This window comes from Pithys albifrons, chromosome 10, assembly GCF_047495875.1.
Source record: "Pithys albifrons albifrons isolate INPA30051 chromosome 10, PitAlb_v1, whole genome shotgun sequence".
NCBI lineage: Eukaryota > Metazoa > Chordata > Aves > Passeriformes > Thamnophilidae > Pithys > Pithys albifrons.
Window position 1 is genome coordinate 2,972,933 of NC_092467.1, and position 14,275 is coordinate 2,987,207.

Here is a 14,275-nt window from a genome sequence, read left to right on the forward strand (position 1 = left end):
ATTTAGCTTGGTAAAAAAACCCCAGCTCAGTTAGATTAAAGAACAAAATTTGCAGAAAAAAATGGACTTTTCTGAAACTCTTTTTTCAAGTAAATTCATATCCTGTCATTGTAGAGTCTGTGCTCCAAGGGCATGAGAAGCAGGGAGGGAAGGAGGGCCACGAGGAGGGGCTTTGTTGGGGTGCTGAAAGGGTGCAATCATTGAATTATTTGTAATTAAACATCAGCAATGGAGTGAAGAGACCTTGGTTTGAGGAGAACTGAGAGTGGCTGTGAACTGGAAGGTGGGGCTGGCTTTGTGCAAGTCAAGCAAATCTGGACTAGTCTAAAGTCTGATGATGGATTGCTCTGTCAAAGCTTTTATTCAAGTGCATTTATGGCCATTTAATAATAAAGAATCTCATTCAGAAACTCCCGTGGTGCCTCCCCATTCAGGTGCTGAATCATGAGCAGTGGAACTTATTTTGGGGAAGGAAGGACTTGCCTGTGAAAACGGAGCTAGAGGCGAATAACTAAAAATTTATTTAATCACTCCAGATGATTTACATGACTTCCAGTTCCTGCAGTAAATTTAGTAGTGACTGAGAACAAGGAAACAGAATTAGTGTGAGGAGGAGTTGCACATCCTTCTCTCGAGCTAATTTTCTCTCAGGCAAACTGTTATGAAATTGCTGAAGCCAGTAGTTTCTCAGTGGAGTAGAAGATCCTGTGAGTGAAGAAGAAAATAAAAGTAAAATATTTAGTCTGGTCTTCTAGTATCTGGCTGAAATCAGAAAGGACAGAAATTTCATGGGAACCTTTTCCAGGGAGCCTCCCTGTCTTTTTTTTTACAACATCAGGAGATCTAAATAAGCTCTTAATTTATTTTTTTTTTTCAGAACCAGTTCTAAATTTGATACACAGTTGAAGATGAGTTTTGTTGCACCAAACATCCCATGGGGCTGTTTTATGTCGAGTGACACCTGCAGGTCCTTCAGTCCCCTCCCAAATTCCATAGGAAAGGGCTTTGTGCCTGTCCTGCCATTGCATCCCAGTGGAGGTGGAGAGTGGGCAGCACTGCTGAAACAGCTGCTCCTTGTGCCCAGGAAGGGGCACACACCTGGCAAATCACGTTTGCAGCAGCCCAGAGTTCTGCCAACCGTGTGCATCCTCACCAATGGATGTGGCAGCTGAAATCAGCTGACTACTGAATAAACAAACCTTTCAGAAAAGGGTGGCACAGGGTCACTTGTTTGCAAAGGAGGTTCAAAGGGAGTTATGGGAAATATTTGCCACAAAGGGTGGCTGAGGAAGTGACTTCAAAGAGGAAGCCAGCTTCCAAAAGAATCAGGACCCCTGGGGATTTTAATTCTCTCTTCACAAAGCCTCATGTGGGAAAGGGTTTTATTTTTGCTGTTGCATTTAAAAACCAGGCTCTGAGACACTGTTGGCCTTGGCTTGCTGCAAACCACTACCTTCCCTTACTTTTTTTCTGTTTAAAGTGATATTTTAACTGAAAAGCCTCACACATTTGGCACCACTTCCTCAGGGATGCAGAGCCCACTCTGGACTTAACTCTTAGCCAAAAGATCTCTAGAGATGCTTTGGGGAGTGCCCAAGAGCTGCAGAAACCAAAGCCCTGGGCTCTGCTGAAGCAGAGTTGCTTTTCAGACTCTCATATCTCCTTGAATGCTTCACTCTTCTGTAATGATGGGAGATATTAACTTGAATTTCATGGTGGGTGTTCAGATGCTCCTCAAATATCCCTCAAAATGAGGCAAATATCCTTTTCCTTTCTTCAGCCTGAGGAACAACACATGGAAACTTCTCTTCAGTGTTTTATCCATCTCCCCCTACTGAGCTGGAGGGCTCTTATAATTGAATGAAAACCATCTCTGGCACAGAGAGATTATTGAGACCATCCAAGGTGATGGCACAGTAATGACAGATTGTTTTGGGAATGGTCTCCTATCTTTTACTTGATCCATTCCATGGTCAGGTTGGGAAATCCTGTGCTTACAATCCAGATTGGGCCAGTGATGACAACAAACACTGAGACATCTCACCCAGCAAACAGTCCAGAGAAGGCTGGTCATTGTTCCAATGCCAGAAATACATTTGGCTGAAATTCTACAAATTCATTGGACACTTGGAAAATTCATTGCATTTCTAATTTACAGCTGCTTTTTTTGATTGGTTGGTCGGTTGGTATTTTCCTGCTTCACTTGGAATGGTCTCTCCTTCTGTGCCTCACTTGACATGATACCTTCTGAAGAGCTGCTGCTCTGAGGTCAGATCACCTCGTCACACATCCCCACCTTATGTAAGAGCAAGTATTTCACATCCCAGCCAGCTCAAGGCAGGTTTGGTTTAATTAGTACCTACAGCTGCTCCTTAGCAACTCTGCCATTATTTGTTAGGCAGGAATAATTAATATTGCCTAGGCAACAGGCTGCAAAGCCACAACAACTGAAAGGGCATCGAGTTGGGTCAGTTCTCAGGGTAAGGTCTGGAAGATGCTGGGCAACAGGTCTGGAGTTGGCATTGCAGTTTTGAGCTGTGTTTTGTTGCTCTGTCGTGGTTCACTGAAGGTTTTTGGTGCTTAAAAATCACACGAAAAGATTCTTTTTACAGCCTCACAGAGCTGGGCTTTGTGATGCTTCATGTGGCCTTGCTTTCACTTCCCACCTCTGAAGACCTACCAGGAATATCCTTATTAGCCAGAGCCTGTATGACTTGCACTGTTTCCTCAATGAGTGCCTGTGAAAGCATTTTCTTTGGGTAGATCTTCATGGTTTAGGGAAAGGAAGCTGAGGGAAACATGCCTTCTCCAGCCTCGCTGGGGCTCGGGGTGGTGGGCATTGCCCTCCCTCTTTGGCCCACCTTGGGCTGTGTCTCTGTGTGTGTCTGTTTAAAAGGTTTCAGGTGCTTGCACGGAAAGAGCTAACCACAAACACTCAGCTTTTGGGGCCAATGACTGGGTATTAAAGCTCCCTGTCAGCAGGGCAGGTTGGGACAGGGATGTGGAACACACCTGCCTCCACCATGGTGCCAGCCTGCAGTGAGGAGCTACACCTGGTTACTGGGACAAATAAAACACAGCACGGGAATGCAGTGCCCCTGTTGTGGTGTGAGTGTTTGGGGGTTCATCCTGAGAAAGAACTACTTTTGATTTTGGAGGTGTTTTCCAACTGTAATGTTTCTGTGATTCTGTTAATTAAAGATCTGGGACATTTGCGTGCAAGATGCTTCCAGTTGTGTGACACTCTGTGTTTTCCCAGTGCTCTTCTGGTGAGCATCAGTAATTTAACAGGAAAAGTAAATGATATTAAGATTACAGCTGGTTATAAGATGCAATCTATTTTCAGTTTTCTCTAGATGTACCTTGCCATGGTCTAGATAGAATCATGGAATCCCAGGTTGATTTGGGTTGGGAGGGACCTGAAAGCTCACTCAGTGCCACCCCTGCCATGGGCAGAGACACCTCCCACCAGCCCAGGGTGCTTCAAGCCCTGTCCAACCTGGCCTGGGACACTCCCAGGGATGGGGCATGGATCCACAGATCCTCAGTGGACATGCAGAGGGTTGATTTGAAAATAGATGCTCCGAAATTATTTGGCTTCTCCCAGCTCTGGGGCTTCCAAGCTTTGCTCTCTATCTGGTGGCTTACCCAGAGCTGAGGCCAAGCAACCAGCATGAGTCAAACCCAGAGTACTTTGTACCCTGCCCTCTCCAGTGGCAAACTGGGGAGAGCTCAGCAGCTTTAACAGGCTCCCTCTCCCACAGGTGCTCAGCTCCCAACTTGCCCAACCTCTGACTCTGCTTTCTGGAGTTTTAGCGTGTCTGGGAGGGAACACTGAGATTTTCAGTGTGGCCTCAGGATTTTTACACAAGAAAACTGTTCCATCTTCTTCCTTCTCATTTTCTTGACATCTGCTTTCTTGCTTCAGAGTGGCAGAGGAGGAAGGTAGTAGTTGGAGGGGGTTTTGGGGTGTGATCAGTCTCTTGCCAATACTAATGAAAATATCTGCACTTACAGAGTAAGTAAGCACAGGAGTCACCTGAGAATTTATATTAATTTAAAAGACAAAGCATCAGAGAAAAAGAATCACAATTAGAAAGCAGTCATGTATATACATATATGCATATCTCAGTATAATGTCATTTCCAAACTGAAACTCCAGATTAAAGGAAGAGGAACACTCAGCTCTTCCCAAGGAGAGCTTTTTCCCTATGATATTTCTTACTTTACTGCTGCATTTCTGCCTTGTGTGGCCTTCTGGCCAAGAGGCTGAGGTCTCTCCCTTTACCTCCTTGTCCATATTTAGGGTATATTAGGATTTCTCCCTTCACCTCCTTTTCCATACTTAGCATATAGAGCTACAGCCTGTTCCTTTCTCTCCTATGTATATGTATTTTTATAACATTAAGGTATTTTCCATCCTGTTCTTCCAAAGGAAACTGCAAATGTTCCCAATAAGCTTCTCCAGAGCTGTTCCTCTATTGCAGTAGCTGGGAACAAGTGGTGTATCCATCCCTCTGTCCCTTCCTGCAGCTTGGTCAAACTTTTCCAGATTGGTGCCTAAAGCTGAAAGGAGTATTTTCTTGCAATGCACAAGCCACTTGTGGTAGGAACATCTCCCAAAATCCAGACAAAGCAGCTGCTTGGGGAGGTCTGTGCCCCAGCAGGGAGGGCAGCACAGCTCAGGGAGTGTGCAGAGCCCAGCCTGGGCAGGTGCCCACAGGGCTCCAACTCAGCACCCCTAAGGAACTCTGGGCAACGAGCAGGTGACATGTGGGACAGCCCTTGGTGAGGGTGGCACTGGCTGTGACCTGCTTCTACAGGCTCTCCTGGGCCTGCAGGGCTTTGCCCCTGAGCTCCCCTGCTGCTCCACATTGCCTGGGGTGGAACAGCCCCCTGGGCCCAGTCTGGAGAGCAGGTATTTGGAAGGGCAGGTTTGCTCCTCTGGGGAACATTCTTGTCTTTTGTATCATCGGGACATGCCCCTGCTGAGAGGGAAGGAGGAGCTCCCCCTGCTCAGCTATCTCACCCAGCGTGTGTGAATCCACCCAGACTGGCCCTTCCCTGACTGGGGCACCCAGAACACCTTCTCCATGGCTGACCCTGCTGCTGGTGGGGCTCCCCATCCTCCCACTGAAGTGACCAGCCTTGTCTTTGCTCACTCCCTTGCTCAGCTTCCCCTCGAAGCAGGGACATGTCAGAGATTAATTGGCTGGCAGAGAGAACGAGAGGACTGGCTGTTAAAAAGCCCCACATTGCTCATACGTGGTCTGGACCTTCCTCTGCTCACCCACAGAGAGATGCTTTTGGAAGGGTCCTCAGGATGTCGCATTTTTGGGGCTGAAGGTGGTCACTGAAGTGATGAGAGCTGAGTTTTAAGCTTGCTGGAGGTGTTTGGGTGCCTGGGTACAACAGGAATATAAAGGAACTGCACAATGGTGGAGATGGAAAGGAGCTTGAAAGCAGAGGCAGAACTGTCATACTCTCAGGGCTGGAGGGTTGTTGGGAATATTGACCTGAGCTTTGGACCAAAGAGGATTTTTTGGGTGGCTGGAAGGAAGGTGGCTCTGGCTGGAGGACAGAGGCTGTGAGAGGACAGGGCACCAATCAATATTGGCATGGGAAACTGGAGGCAGGAGAGTGCTACCCCTGTGCCTGGATTTGGGAAATCACACCCTGCTCTGCTCCAGGGGTAACTTGCATCCCAAAGCAAGTTTCCCATCTGGAGTTTGCCAAGAATGAAGGGAACGAGCTCCGGCCTGTGCTTGCTGGGAAAAGGGGAAGTGAGAAGGGAAGTCAGACACACCAAGGTGCTGTTGTGCAAGCTCAGCATTGCACTTTCCCTCTGCCAGGGCAATGCTGCATCTTCACTAAGGATAAAAGAAGCTGGATTCTCCAGGGATGGCACAGTGAAATCCCCAAAGGGAAAAAAAATGCTGTATTTGGATGATTTAAGTTACAGGCATGTCTTGAGAGAGTTCAATGCTGTTAGTAATGCCCTGTAATCCTCCATTTAATCTTGAATGGCAAATCAACTGAAGAATTGTTTCACACTACATACCTGCTGAAGGCAATCACAAGCAGAGGAGCCCATAAAGGTAATGTTTTCAATTTATTTATATAAACAATTGCATTTTAACAACACTGTTGTCCTACAAAAATAAAGTGAAAAACAATTCACAGAATTTTCAATAAATAATCTCCAACATACCCATTTCTCATGGGCAAGTTGAACCCAGCCAAACCCAGCAGGCTGGGTCCCATCACAGGCAGAGAGAGTTGAAATGTGACTGCAGAGTACAAAATGCAGAGGGAACAGGATTCCTTGCTGAAGCAGCTTGCAACTCAAGTGATATGGTCTGAGGAACTCCTCCTTGCCTACCCCAAAATGAGTAGCTCTGTCCAGACTTGCCTCCCTTTGCCTCTTCCTCAGTTAGTGGCAGAAGGGTGCTCGGAAGTGTGTTCCAAAGATGGGTCCCACTGACAATTAATGTGGTGACCAAGTGTCCAGGCAGTTCTCACTCATCAGCACAGACCACCATTGGGCATGAGGTGATTGAAGCTTTTCCCTTCTTCAGGCTTCAGATGGAAAAAGGAACACAAATGCCCTACTTGCTCCCAAAGCATCCACACCAAAGACCACCTCAAGTCAGTCCTTGGTACCAATGGCTGTAGGAGGTCTTGGTTCAGCTGTTCATGGCAACAATTACAGACCTACACAGTGAAAGATCATCACTGGCTCTAAACAAACCAATGGAAACAGAAGGCACAGACAAACTACACTATTGTCAGACCTGTTACAATGCACAAGCCTCTACAAGTGCTTGAGAGATTCAGATGCAAGAGAAAACTCAAGTCCTTTTCCACAAGTAGTCAAGGAATTTGGGGCAGGGGCACAGAATACCAGGTTGCTGCTCTATTCCAGTATGAAGTGACAGTTTCTTTTTCCCTATAGTTCCCCAGCTCTTTTTATGGGAAGATCATCTTCTACATTTCCTCTCTAGAAATTAAAAAAAGATACCCTTACATGCAAAGTCTGAAGTGCTGGTACAAGATCCTGTGTAGCCTATGTGCCCAGATGAGACTAGATATTTGAGTGCTGGATCAGGACAAATATGTCTAGGAGATTTTGTGCTAACCAGTTTTAAGGAAGCTTAAAACCAATTACTTAAAATGCCTCTGTTTATAAATTATAAATAAAACATTATCCCTCCTCCCCCCAATAAGTAGAACTAGTGATTGCATGTACAGCTTGTGTACATAGACTTAACCACCTGCAAGGCTCTGTGCCTTGAGGTGCTGCTGAACCTACTGGAGAGCTCTCACTGCTCCCCAGCAATCCATCCCTCTGCTTTGGGAACACCAAGCCCTTCATTCCACAGCCACAGCCCAGCTGCAGCTCCAATGTCCTTCTGCCCTCAGGGGGACAGACAACAAAGTTCTATTATCAAGTAGACCAGAGAACTACAGCTATGAAAAGAACACCAATACCTTGGGCTAAGTTTAAGAGCTCCCCAAAGTGACCTAATAAAACCATGTGCACCCTGCACAAGCAGCCTTGTATTGCAGCCTGGGAGTCAGCTATTGCCAAGCTCAGGACCTCACTCTCATCCTCTTACACAACTAAGACTTCTGTGACACATGCCTCAAAAAGAATTAGAAGCCAAGAAAAAGTCTTGTTTTCTTTAAATAATTAAATTAAAACCAAAAGCATTATAAAAAGGTTGACCTTGCTGTAAATCCGTAAGTGGATTTACATGTAAGAAACATATAAATTATGATACAAAGTGCCTTATCTGCAGTGGATGAGAGGTAGTATCAACAACAAATGCACTGCATTTTCTGCATAAATTCTTAAATAAATGAGTCTCAAGTATACGTATTCTTTTGTTAATCTTTGAGTTCTCATACTGAGTTCATAACCTTCTCTGGCAGTTTTCATTAAGTCAGATTTTTCTTGTATTTTTAGGTCAACAACTGTTTTCAAGTTTAAGCTGCTTAAACAAAAACTTGTTTTTGTAGTGTTCCGTGACCTATCAAAACCACCAGACAAAACCACCAGACAAAACCACCATCCCCCTTCATCAAGTATTAAAACAACATTAAAAAAAAAAAGCTGGAACTCTTGTCCACTTTGGAATACATAGTTCTGTTACAGAAGATTTTCAACAAGGGATTCACCACCATCGAGCTCGAGCACAGAAAATCCCTTTTGTAAATGGAAGCCTTACCTGAGTAAGGAATCTAAGACAACCCCCATAAAGAAGATGCTCAAGTTTTTTCCTAGTTTTTAAATACTAAGCCATAAATAGAATAAATAACAACAGTTAAATAAATAAATAGATGGGGTTTCTACAGCTCAGCAGAGCGCTCTTTCAGTAGCAGTGTGGGGTTGATATCTTCCATGGCTGTTTTGGAGGTACTAACGTTAATGGTGGCCTCTGTGGGCTCAGGAGGCAGGATGTGGAAGGCAGTGAAAGGACAGCCCTTGACGTTGTTGCAGATGAGCTTCTGTAAGGAGGCCGTGTTGATGATGTCAAAGCCCACTTTGCCACCAAAGGTGCTGGGCTTCCAGTACTCGGGGGAGCAGATGGCATTGCCCATCAGTCCCTTCAGTGAGAACGGGGCTCCAATCTCCACCATGGTTTCTCCAAAGATGGCACCTGGGCGTGGCTTTTCCACCAGAAGGCCTGGGTACAGTTCCATTGCATCGATGTCTCCGTAAAGCTCCTCCAGCTCAGCTGCCATCTCCTTTTCTCCTGTAATGAGTAAAATCCATTAGTGAAAAAATCCCATTTCCCTCCCAGGTCTATCCTGCCCAAGTCCAGTAATAACACTGGAGGCCCCTGTGAGCATTCTAAGAAAGTGGCTCTGACTTGTTCAGAAGGATGAGAACTGTTACCTGTAAGTTCTTCGAAGGATCTGAATGGTTTCAGCATGAAGCGCTTCCTGTACTCGTTCAAGGACTGGTACCTCATCTGCCTGCTTTGGTCAATTGAAGCCTTGGCCACTTTCTGTACTGCAGCAGGAACGTTCTTCCCACCAGCCACCTGGTTAATCAAGATGAAAAGCACTAAGTTCTCCTGTTGAAGCCGTGCATTTACAGTCTGTGATGAGTTTTGAACAGGTTTATTCTATTCCACCATCCCACCCCCAGCTGGTGTCTCCGTTGGCTCACCAGCACCTTGAGGAAGTACCTACCCTGCCAGCGCTTTGCTTGGAGAAGGATTTCACCATGTGGGAAAGGCCATGCTCCAGCATGATGGAGTTGTTGTAGAGGAACTGCTGGAAGGTGTACTCCTGGTCATGGATGTGGAAGGTGTCAGGCAGCAGCGGGTGCCAGTGGTACAGGGTGTTGAACTCGGCCGCGATGCGGTTCTGGTACTGGAAGCGCTGGTTGAACAGCAGCTCAGGGTCAAACTTGAGCTTGAAGTGGTACCCACTCAAGTGCTGCACATAGTCCTCTATAACGATCTTGATGGTCTCTCCTGGTGGACAGAGAAACAGGAGAGAATATTGGCATTGGTCTCCTCAGGAACTTTCGGTGGTGGAGAAAGTACCATTGCTGAATTGTTCTAAATATACCACAGTGATCAGGACAACAAACACTTCAACGTTCTGTAATCTCCTCTAGAAAGCAGTTCATGTATTTTATGTGACTGAGGGGTGGAACAGTATTTAAGATCCCAGGAGGTTTTGGCTGTGGTAGTGAAGTGCTTTCCACAGCCTGCTTTCCCACTCCCACCCTCCCAAGATACACTTCCCTGCCCCCTCCACAGAACAGCACACAACAGTATTTACACTGTGTTCAGTCTCACAGTACTCTCTAGGACAGAAGGAGGGCATAATGGAGAAAGTTGATGTCTGAAAGCAAATCTCAGCTTCTGAGCTGCTTCATGCAGTTGTCTTGGTTTACTGTTTCAGTTTGGGCAAGGTCTTTTCAAGCTTAGAGTACCTCACCACTTACATAAGATGAAATACCACTGAGCAGACAATTAGAAGTATGCAGAGTTACATTTTACATAACCCCCTGAACTTTAGACTTAATCATAGCCTTTCATTTAAAGCATACCTGAACTGACCCAACCCTAGGGGGAAAATCCCAGATCTGGGAGCCTGAGGTCATGTAGCCTCAAATGCTTTCTCTGAGAAAGGAACTTTAATTTCCTGCCTTTTCACTGCTTTCAGTTCTGCTTCCCTCAGATAAGGGAACTGAGTATTCCTTAGCTCAGTTTTCTCCAGTTCTGCCTTTAGCATAGCTGGGGGAACCTACACCTCAGCACAGCACCACTCACACCCCCCTTTATGCACCAGCTTTGCCCTCCCCACGCCTGTGCACACCTGGGAGAAGGGGAAGGGACACTCACCAATCAGGATGAGCCTGGTGGTTTGGAAGAGCTGCTCGTCGTCCCACTCGGGGTGCTCGCGCTTGAGGACGTCGCAGACGCGGTTGTGCTCGCGCAGCCAGATCGTGGCGTACATCATCAGCCCGGGCACCAGCCCGAACACCTCCTGCCCCACAGAGAACTGCAGCTGCTCGGGCACGTGGGGTGGGTACAGCATCTCTGCCTGCGTGTCCTTCACCGTCGGGGGGTACATCTCACCGTCGATCATCTGCCGGGCAGGGGCAGAGAACCAAACAAGTGCTTGTGAGCTAAGCTGTGCTCACTCTTAGTCCTGACTTTAGATCAGCCACACCATGCACACAGCACTCACACAGACCCTTCTGAGTTGGAAGGGACCCCCAAGGATCATCCAGTCCAACCCTTCAGTCAATGGCCCACCCAGGGGATTGAACCCATGACCTTGGCATTACTACAACCATGTTTTAACCAGCTGAGCTACTAATTAAGGAAACATGTCATCCAATATGAAACCAGGGATTTTGAGGTAAGACATACCTGGTATTTTAGCTTTCCATCCTTTCGAAGTCTCAGCTTAAGCTGCCTCTCCAGAGTCTCTCCATAAATGTGGTTCAAGTCAACCTATTAAAGAAAAGCATTTGGAACATGAAGCTAACCTGCATTTTTTGCTATTTTAGGATAGGTCCCACCTCTATGGATGCCAATAGGAGTTCACCCCCCAGATGTTTACCTTTTAATTATATCACTGCTACCTTATAAGTATCAAGCACTGATACTCAAGATGAAGCCAAATTATTTCCTGGCAACTGGAGCCACCTCTGTGTGAGAGGGGGTTGTGAAATTGGCCATTTAAAAGGACTCTGTTTAAACTGTCAGCAACTTTCTATTATGCAGACAGCTCTCTGTATATACACACACAGTTTATAGCTTTGGTTTAGATATACAAATTACACTTAGAGTGAGGAACTTTGTCTAAAGGCTGCCTGTTTTGGAGGTTAAGTTCCTAAATCCAAGCCTGCTTCCGAAGTTCTTTTTAAACTAAGTCTATCAGCAGCACACAAGATGCCTTAGTGCTGGATACAGCTCTTGGGAAGTGACAGGATCCAGAGAAATGCTGGATACTTGCTAGGTGTAACATGCTTTAGGTGAAAGCAGATTGTTGGGAATAATAAGAGTCATAGAGATCACTGGGCAGATTTTTAAACAGAATCGCTTGCACCGAGTACATGGTTCTGACCCAGCGAGAGCTGCTCTGCAGGGCTGGAATCTGACCCAAGGAGAAGTTCCAGGAGGGACAACCCCACTGTTGCAGTGTGTGCACAGGTGTCTGTGAGCCCTGGCACCCTGCAGGATGCCACCCCAGGTGCCCAGTGGCCCTGAGGACTGTGTTTAGGTGCAGAGCTGTGAGCATACCCCGTGGCCGAGGCCTTTGGTGAAGCCTGGTCCCTTCTTGTGGTCCGTCTTGAAGAACTGGTGAGTGAAGTGCTGAGCAAAGAACGTGAACATCACGTTGGTGCCTTGTGGGTCAGGAATAAACTTCTTCCGCAGCAAGAACTTCTCCACAATCAAGTTTGAGTCTGGCAGCTCCTTCTTGCCTGTGGGAGAGAGAAGGAGAGAGAGATTCAAGATAACTGTTTATGCAACACTTAACTTTGTTCCTAAAAAAAGGGCTGAAGACCTGCAATGTAATATTGAACAGCAGCATACAAATAAGGGGAATGATCTGCTTTTCTATGCTCACTTTCTTGATTTTATTAGAAACTTTAAATTCCCTGCTTTTAGCATGTGACTCAATAACAAGAATCAGAAGAATTTATCTTTTAGGTCTTTACACCATGTATCCAAAACATGGCTATTCTTAAAGACACCTACACTGAAAAAAAGACAAGAAATCTAATAGGAATTTCTACTCATCCTCTTAGAAAATACCAAAAGTGAACACTATGCATCTGGTTTATTCCTTACCTTTAACTCCCATTGGTGTTGGACAGTCAAGTCCTACTGGTGGAAGGGATCTTGTGTAGTAGGAAAGATTGGAATAAGCTTCCCAGCTCTTGTAACTATAATCACTGTTGTAAGTTGGCGGGCTGTCAATCAAGTGTGATCTTGCTGAAAGACAAAGAAGTATTTGATTATTTTCAACAGTACATTTTAGTCTCAAAAAGTAAATTGCAAAGGCAGATCTTTTCCATATCCTTGGTAGCAGTTGTAAATTCCACACTTATCAGCCACTGATGTTAGACAGGATTGCAGTTACTGAGTAGCAGGACCAGGTCCTGGCTTTTCAGCTGGATCCCACTATTAACATGAGCAATTTGGAGTAAAGTTGATGCCAGCAAACTCCTGGATTCTTGCAGAAATTAGAGCAGACTGCACTTCATAGAGCATGTTTCATACAGGGCTGCGTCATGAAGGAATTTTAAACTTTGGTTTGTGTTTTAACCTTAGTGCAATTTAGGCTTCTTACTTTATAATACAGGCTAATTGAGTGCAATATTCCGGAGTGCTGTGAGCAACTTCTGCCAGCTGTAAGGAGACTGCAAGGGAGAATTCATACTCACACGTTAGCACGTATCTCATAATAGCATCCCGCAAGAAGGGAATGTTGTTGATGACGTTCCAGACTCCTTGGAAGTGCGTGAGGATGTAGTGGACGGTGTTTGGTGACGGTTTCAGCGTCAGCCTGAGCCACGTTAAGAATTCCGCTGCGATGGAAAGGTTGCAACAAGGTTATTACAAACCAGCAGTGCGGGGACCTGGACGCTGAAGAGGATGAGGATGGCTTGGATTTCGGATACTCACGCGTGGTGCAGTTCTCGCCGTAGAAGCCGGTCCTGGTGCAGTCGCACTGGTAGCGCTCGGGCCCCGCGGTCATGCAGACGCCTCTGTTCTGGCAGGGGTTGGAGCAGCAGGGGTTTGCTGGAAGGGAACACAGCGCTCCGTTAGCATCGTGTGCGGCCACACTGCCATTCCCACCTCGCCGAGGCCTTTGCGCTCCCAAGGAGAGCGCCCGGAGTTTAAAGCTTAGCAGAAGACATCAGAGCGAGCATCCATCCACAGCAGCCCTGCGGCTACCGCTGACGGCTCTTAAAGCGCAGTTTTTCTCTGCCCGCCGACAGCAACAAACCCCCGCCAAAGGGGAGGATTATCCCTCAAAGCCCAACGGGGCAGCCACCCTTGGGGAAATCCCAGGAGCGCAAGGAGCACGGAAAGGAAAGCGCAAGCGGCCGGTCCGGAGGAGGAGCAGCGTGCGGCCGGCACTCACCGGCGTGGCCGGCGGCCAGCAGGGCGGCCAGCAGGGCGCAGGGCAGCGGCAGCAGCGGCATGGCTGGCGCTCGGCGGGGCTCGGGATGCAGCGCCGGGATGCAGTGTCGGGATGCAGCGCCGGATACGGTGCCGGGATGCAGCGCCTGGATGCAGTGCCGGTCCCAGGTGCGCGGCGCTCTATTTATGGCCATGCCGCCGCTTAGTCACGGCCGGAAACGAGCCATCACGGAACGGGGATTTCGTCCCGCCACGGGCTCACCACAGCCGAGAGGGAGGGAGGGAGGGAGGGACGGAGCAAAGCAGCGAGGGAGGGAGCGCCCGCCCCGCGCCGGGGGAGGCGCCGGGACCGGACCGCAGGGCAGGACAGGGCAGGGCAGGGCAGGGACACCCCCGGGACCAGGACACCCCCGAGGCTCCCCCTCCCCACATTGTTCAGCCGGCCCCGTGTCAGCCCCCACCTCCTTTTCCAGCCCCCCTCTTTTCCAGCGCCCTCTTTAGCAGTCCCCACGTTTCAGACTCCTCTTTTCCAGCCCCCCATGTTTCATCCCCCCTTTTCCAGCCACCTCTCTTTTCCAACACCCCTTCTCCAGCCCTCTCTTTTCCAGCCCCCCGCTCTTCCAGTCCCCCTTTTTCAGACACCCCCC

At 47.6% G+C, this 14,275-nt stretch overlaps 1 protein-coding gene across 1 annotated transcript; it reads right to left on the reverse strand.

Annotated features, from left to right (window-relative positions):
- Positions 1-6,120: 6,120 nt before the first annotated feature.
- Positions 6,121-13,700, reverse strand: PTGS2 (prostaglandin-endoperoxide synthase 2). Its single transcript, XM_071564971.1, has 10 exons — positions 13,630-13,700; positions 13,167-13,283; positions 12,926-13,069; positions 12,330-12,473; positions 11,778-11,959; positions 10,902-10,985; positions 10,368-10,614; positions 9,202-9,488; positions 8,903-9,050; positions 6,121-8,759 (listed from the first exon to the last, which is right to left on the reverse strand). Exons 1-10 carry the CDS (start codon positions 13,688-13,690, stop codon positions 8,353-8,355), a joined length of 1,821 nt encoding a protein of 606 aa, XP_071421072.1. The 5' UTR covers positions 13,691-13,700; the 3' UTR covers positions 6,121-8,352.
- Positions 13,701-14,275: the final 575 nt, after the last annotated feature.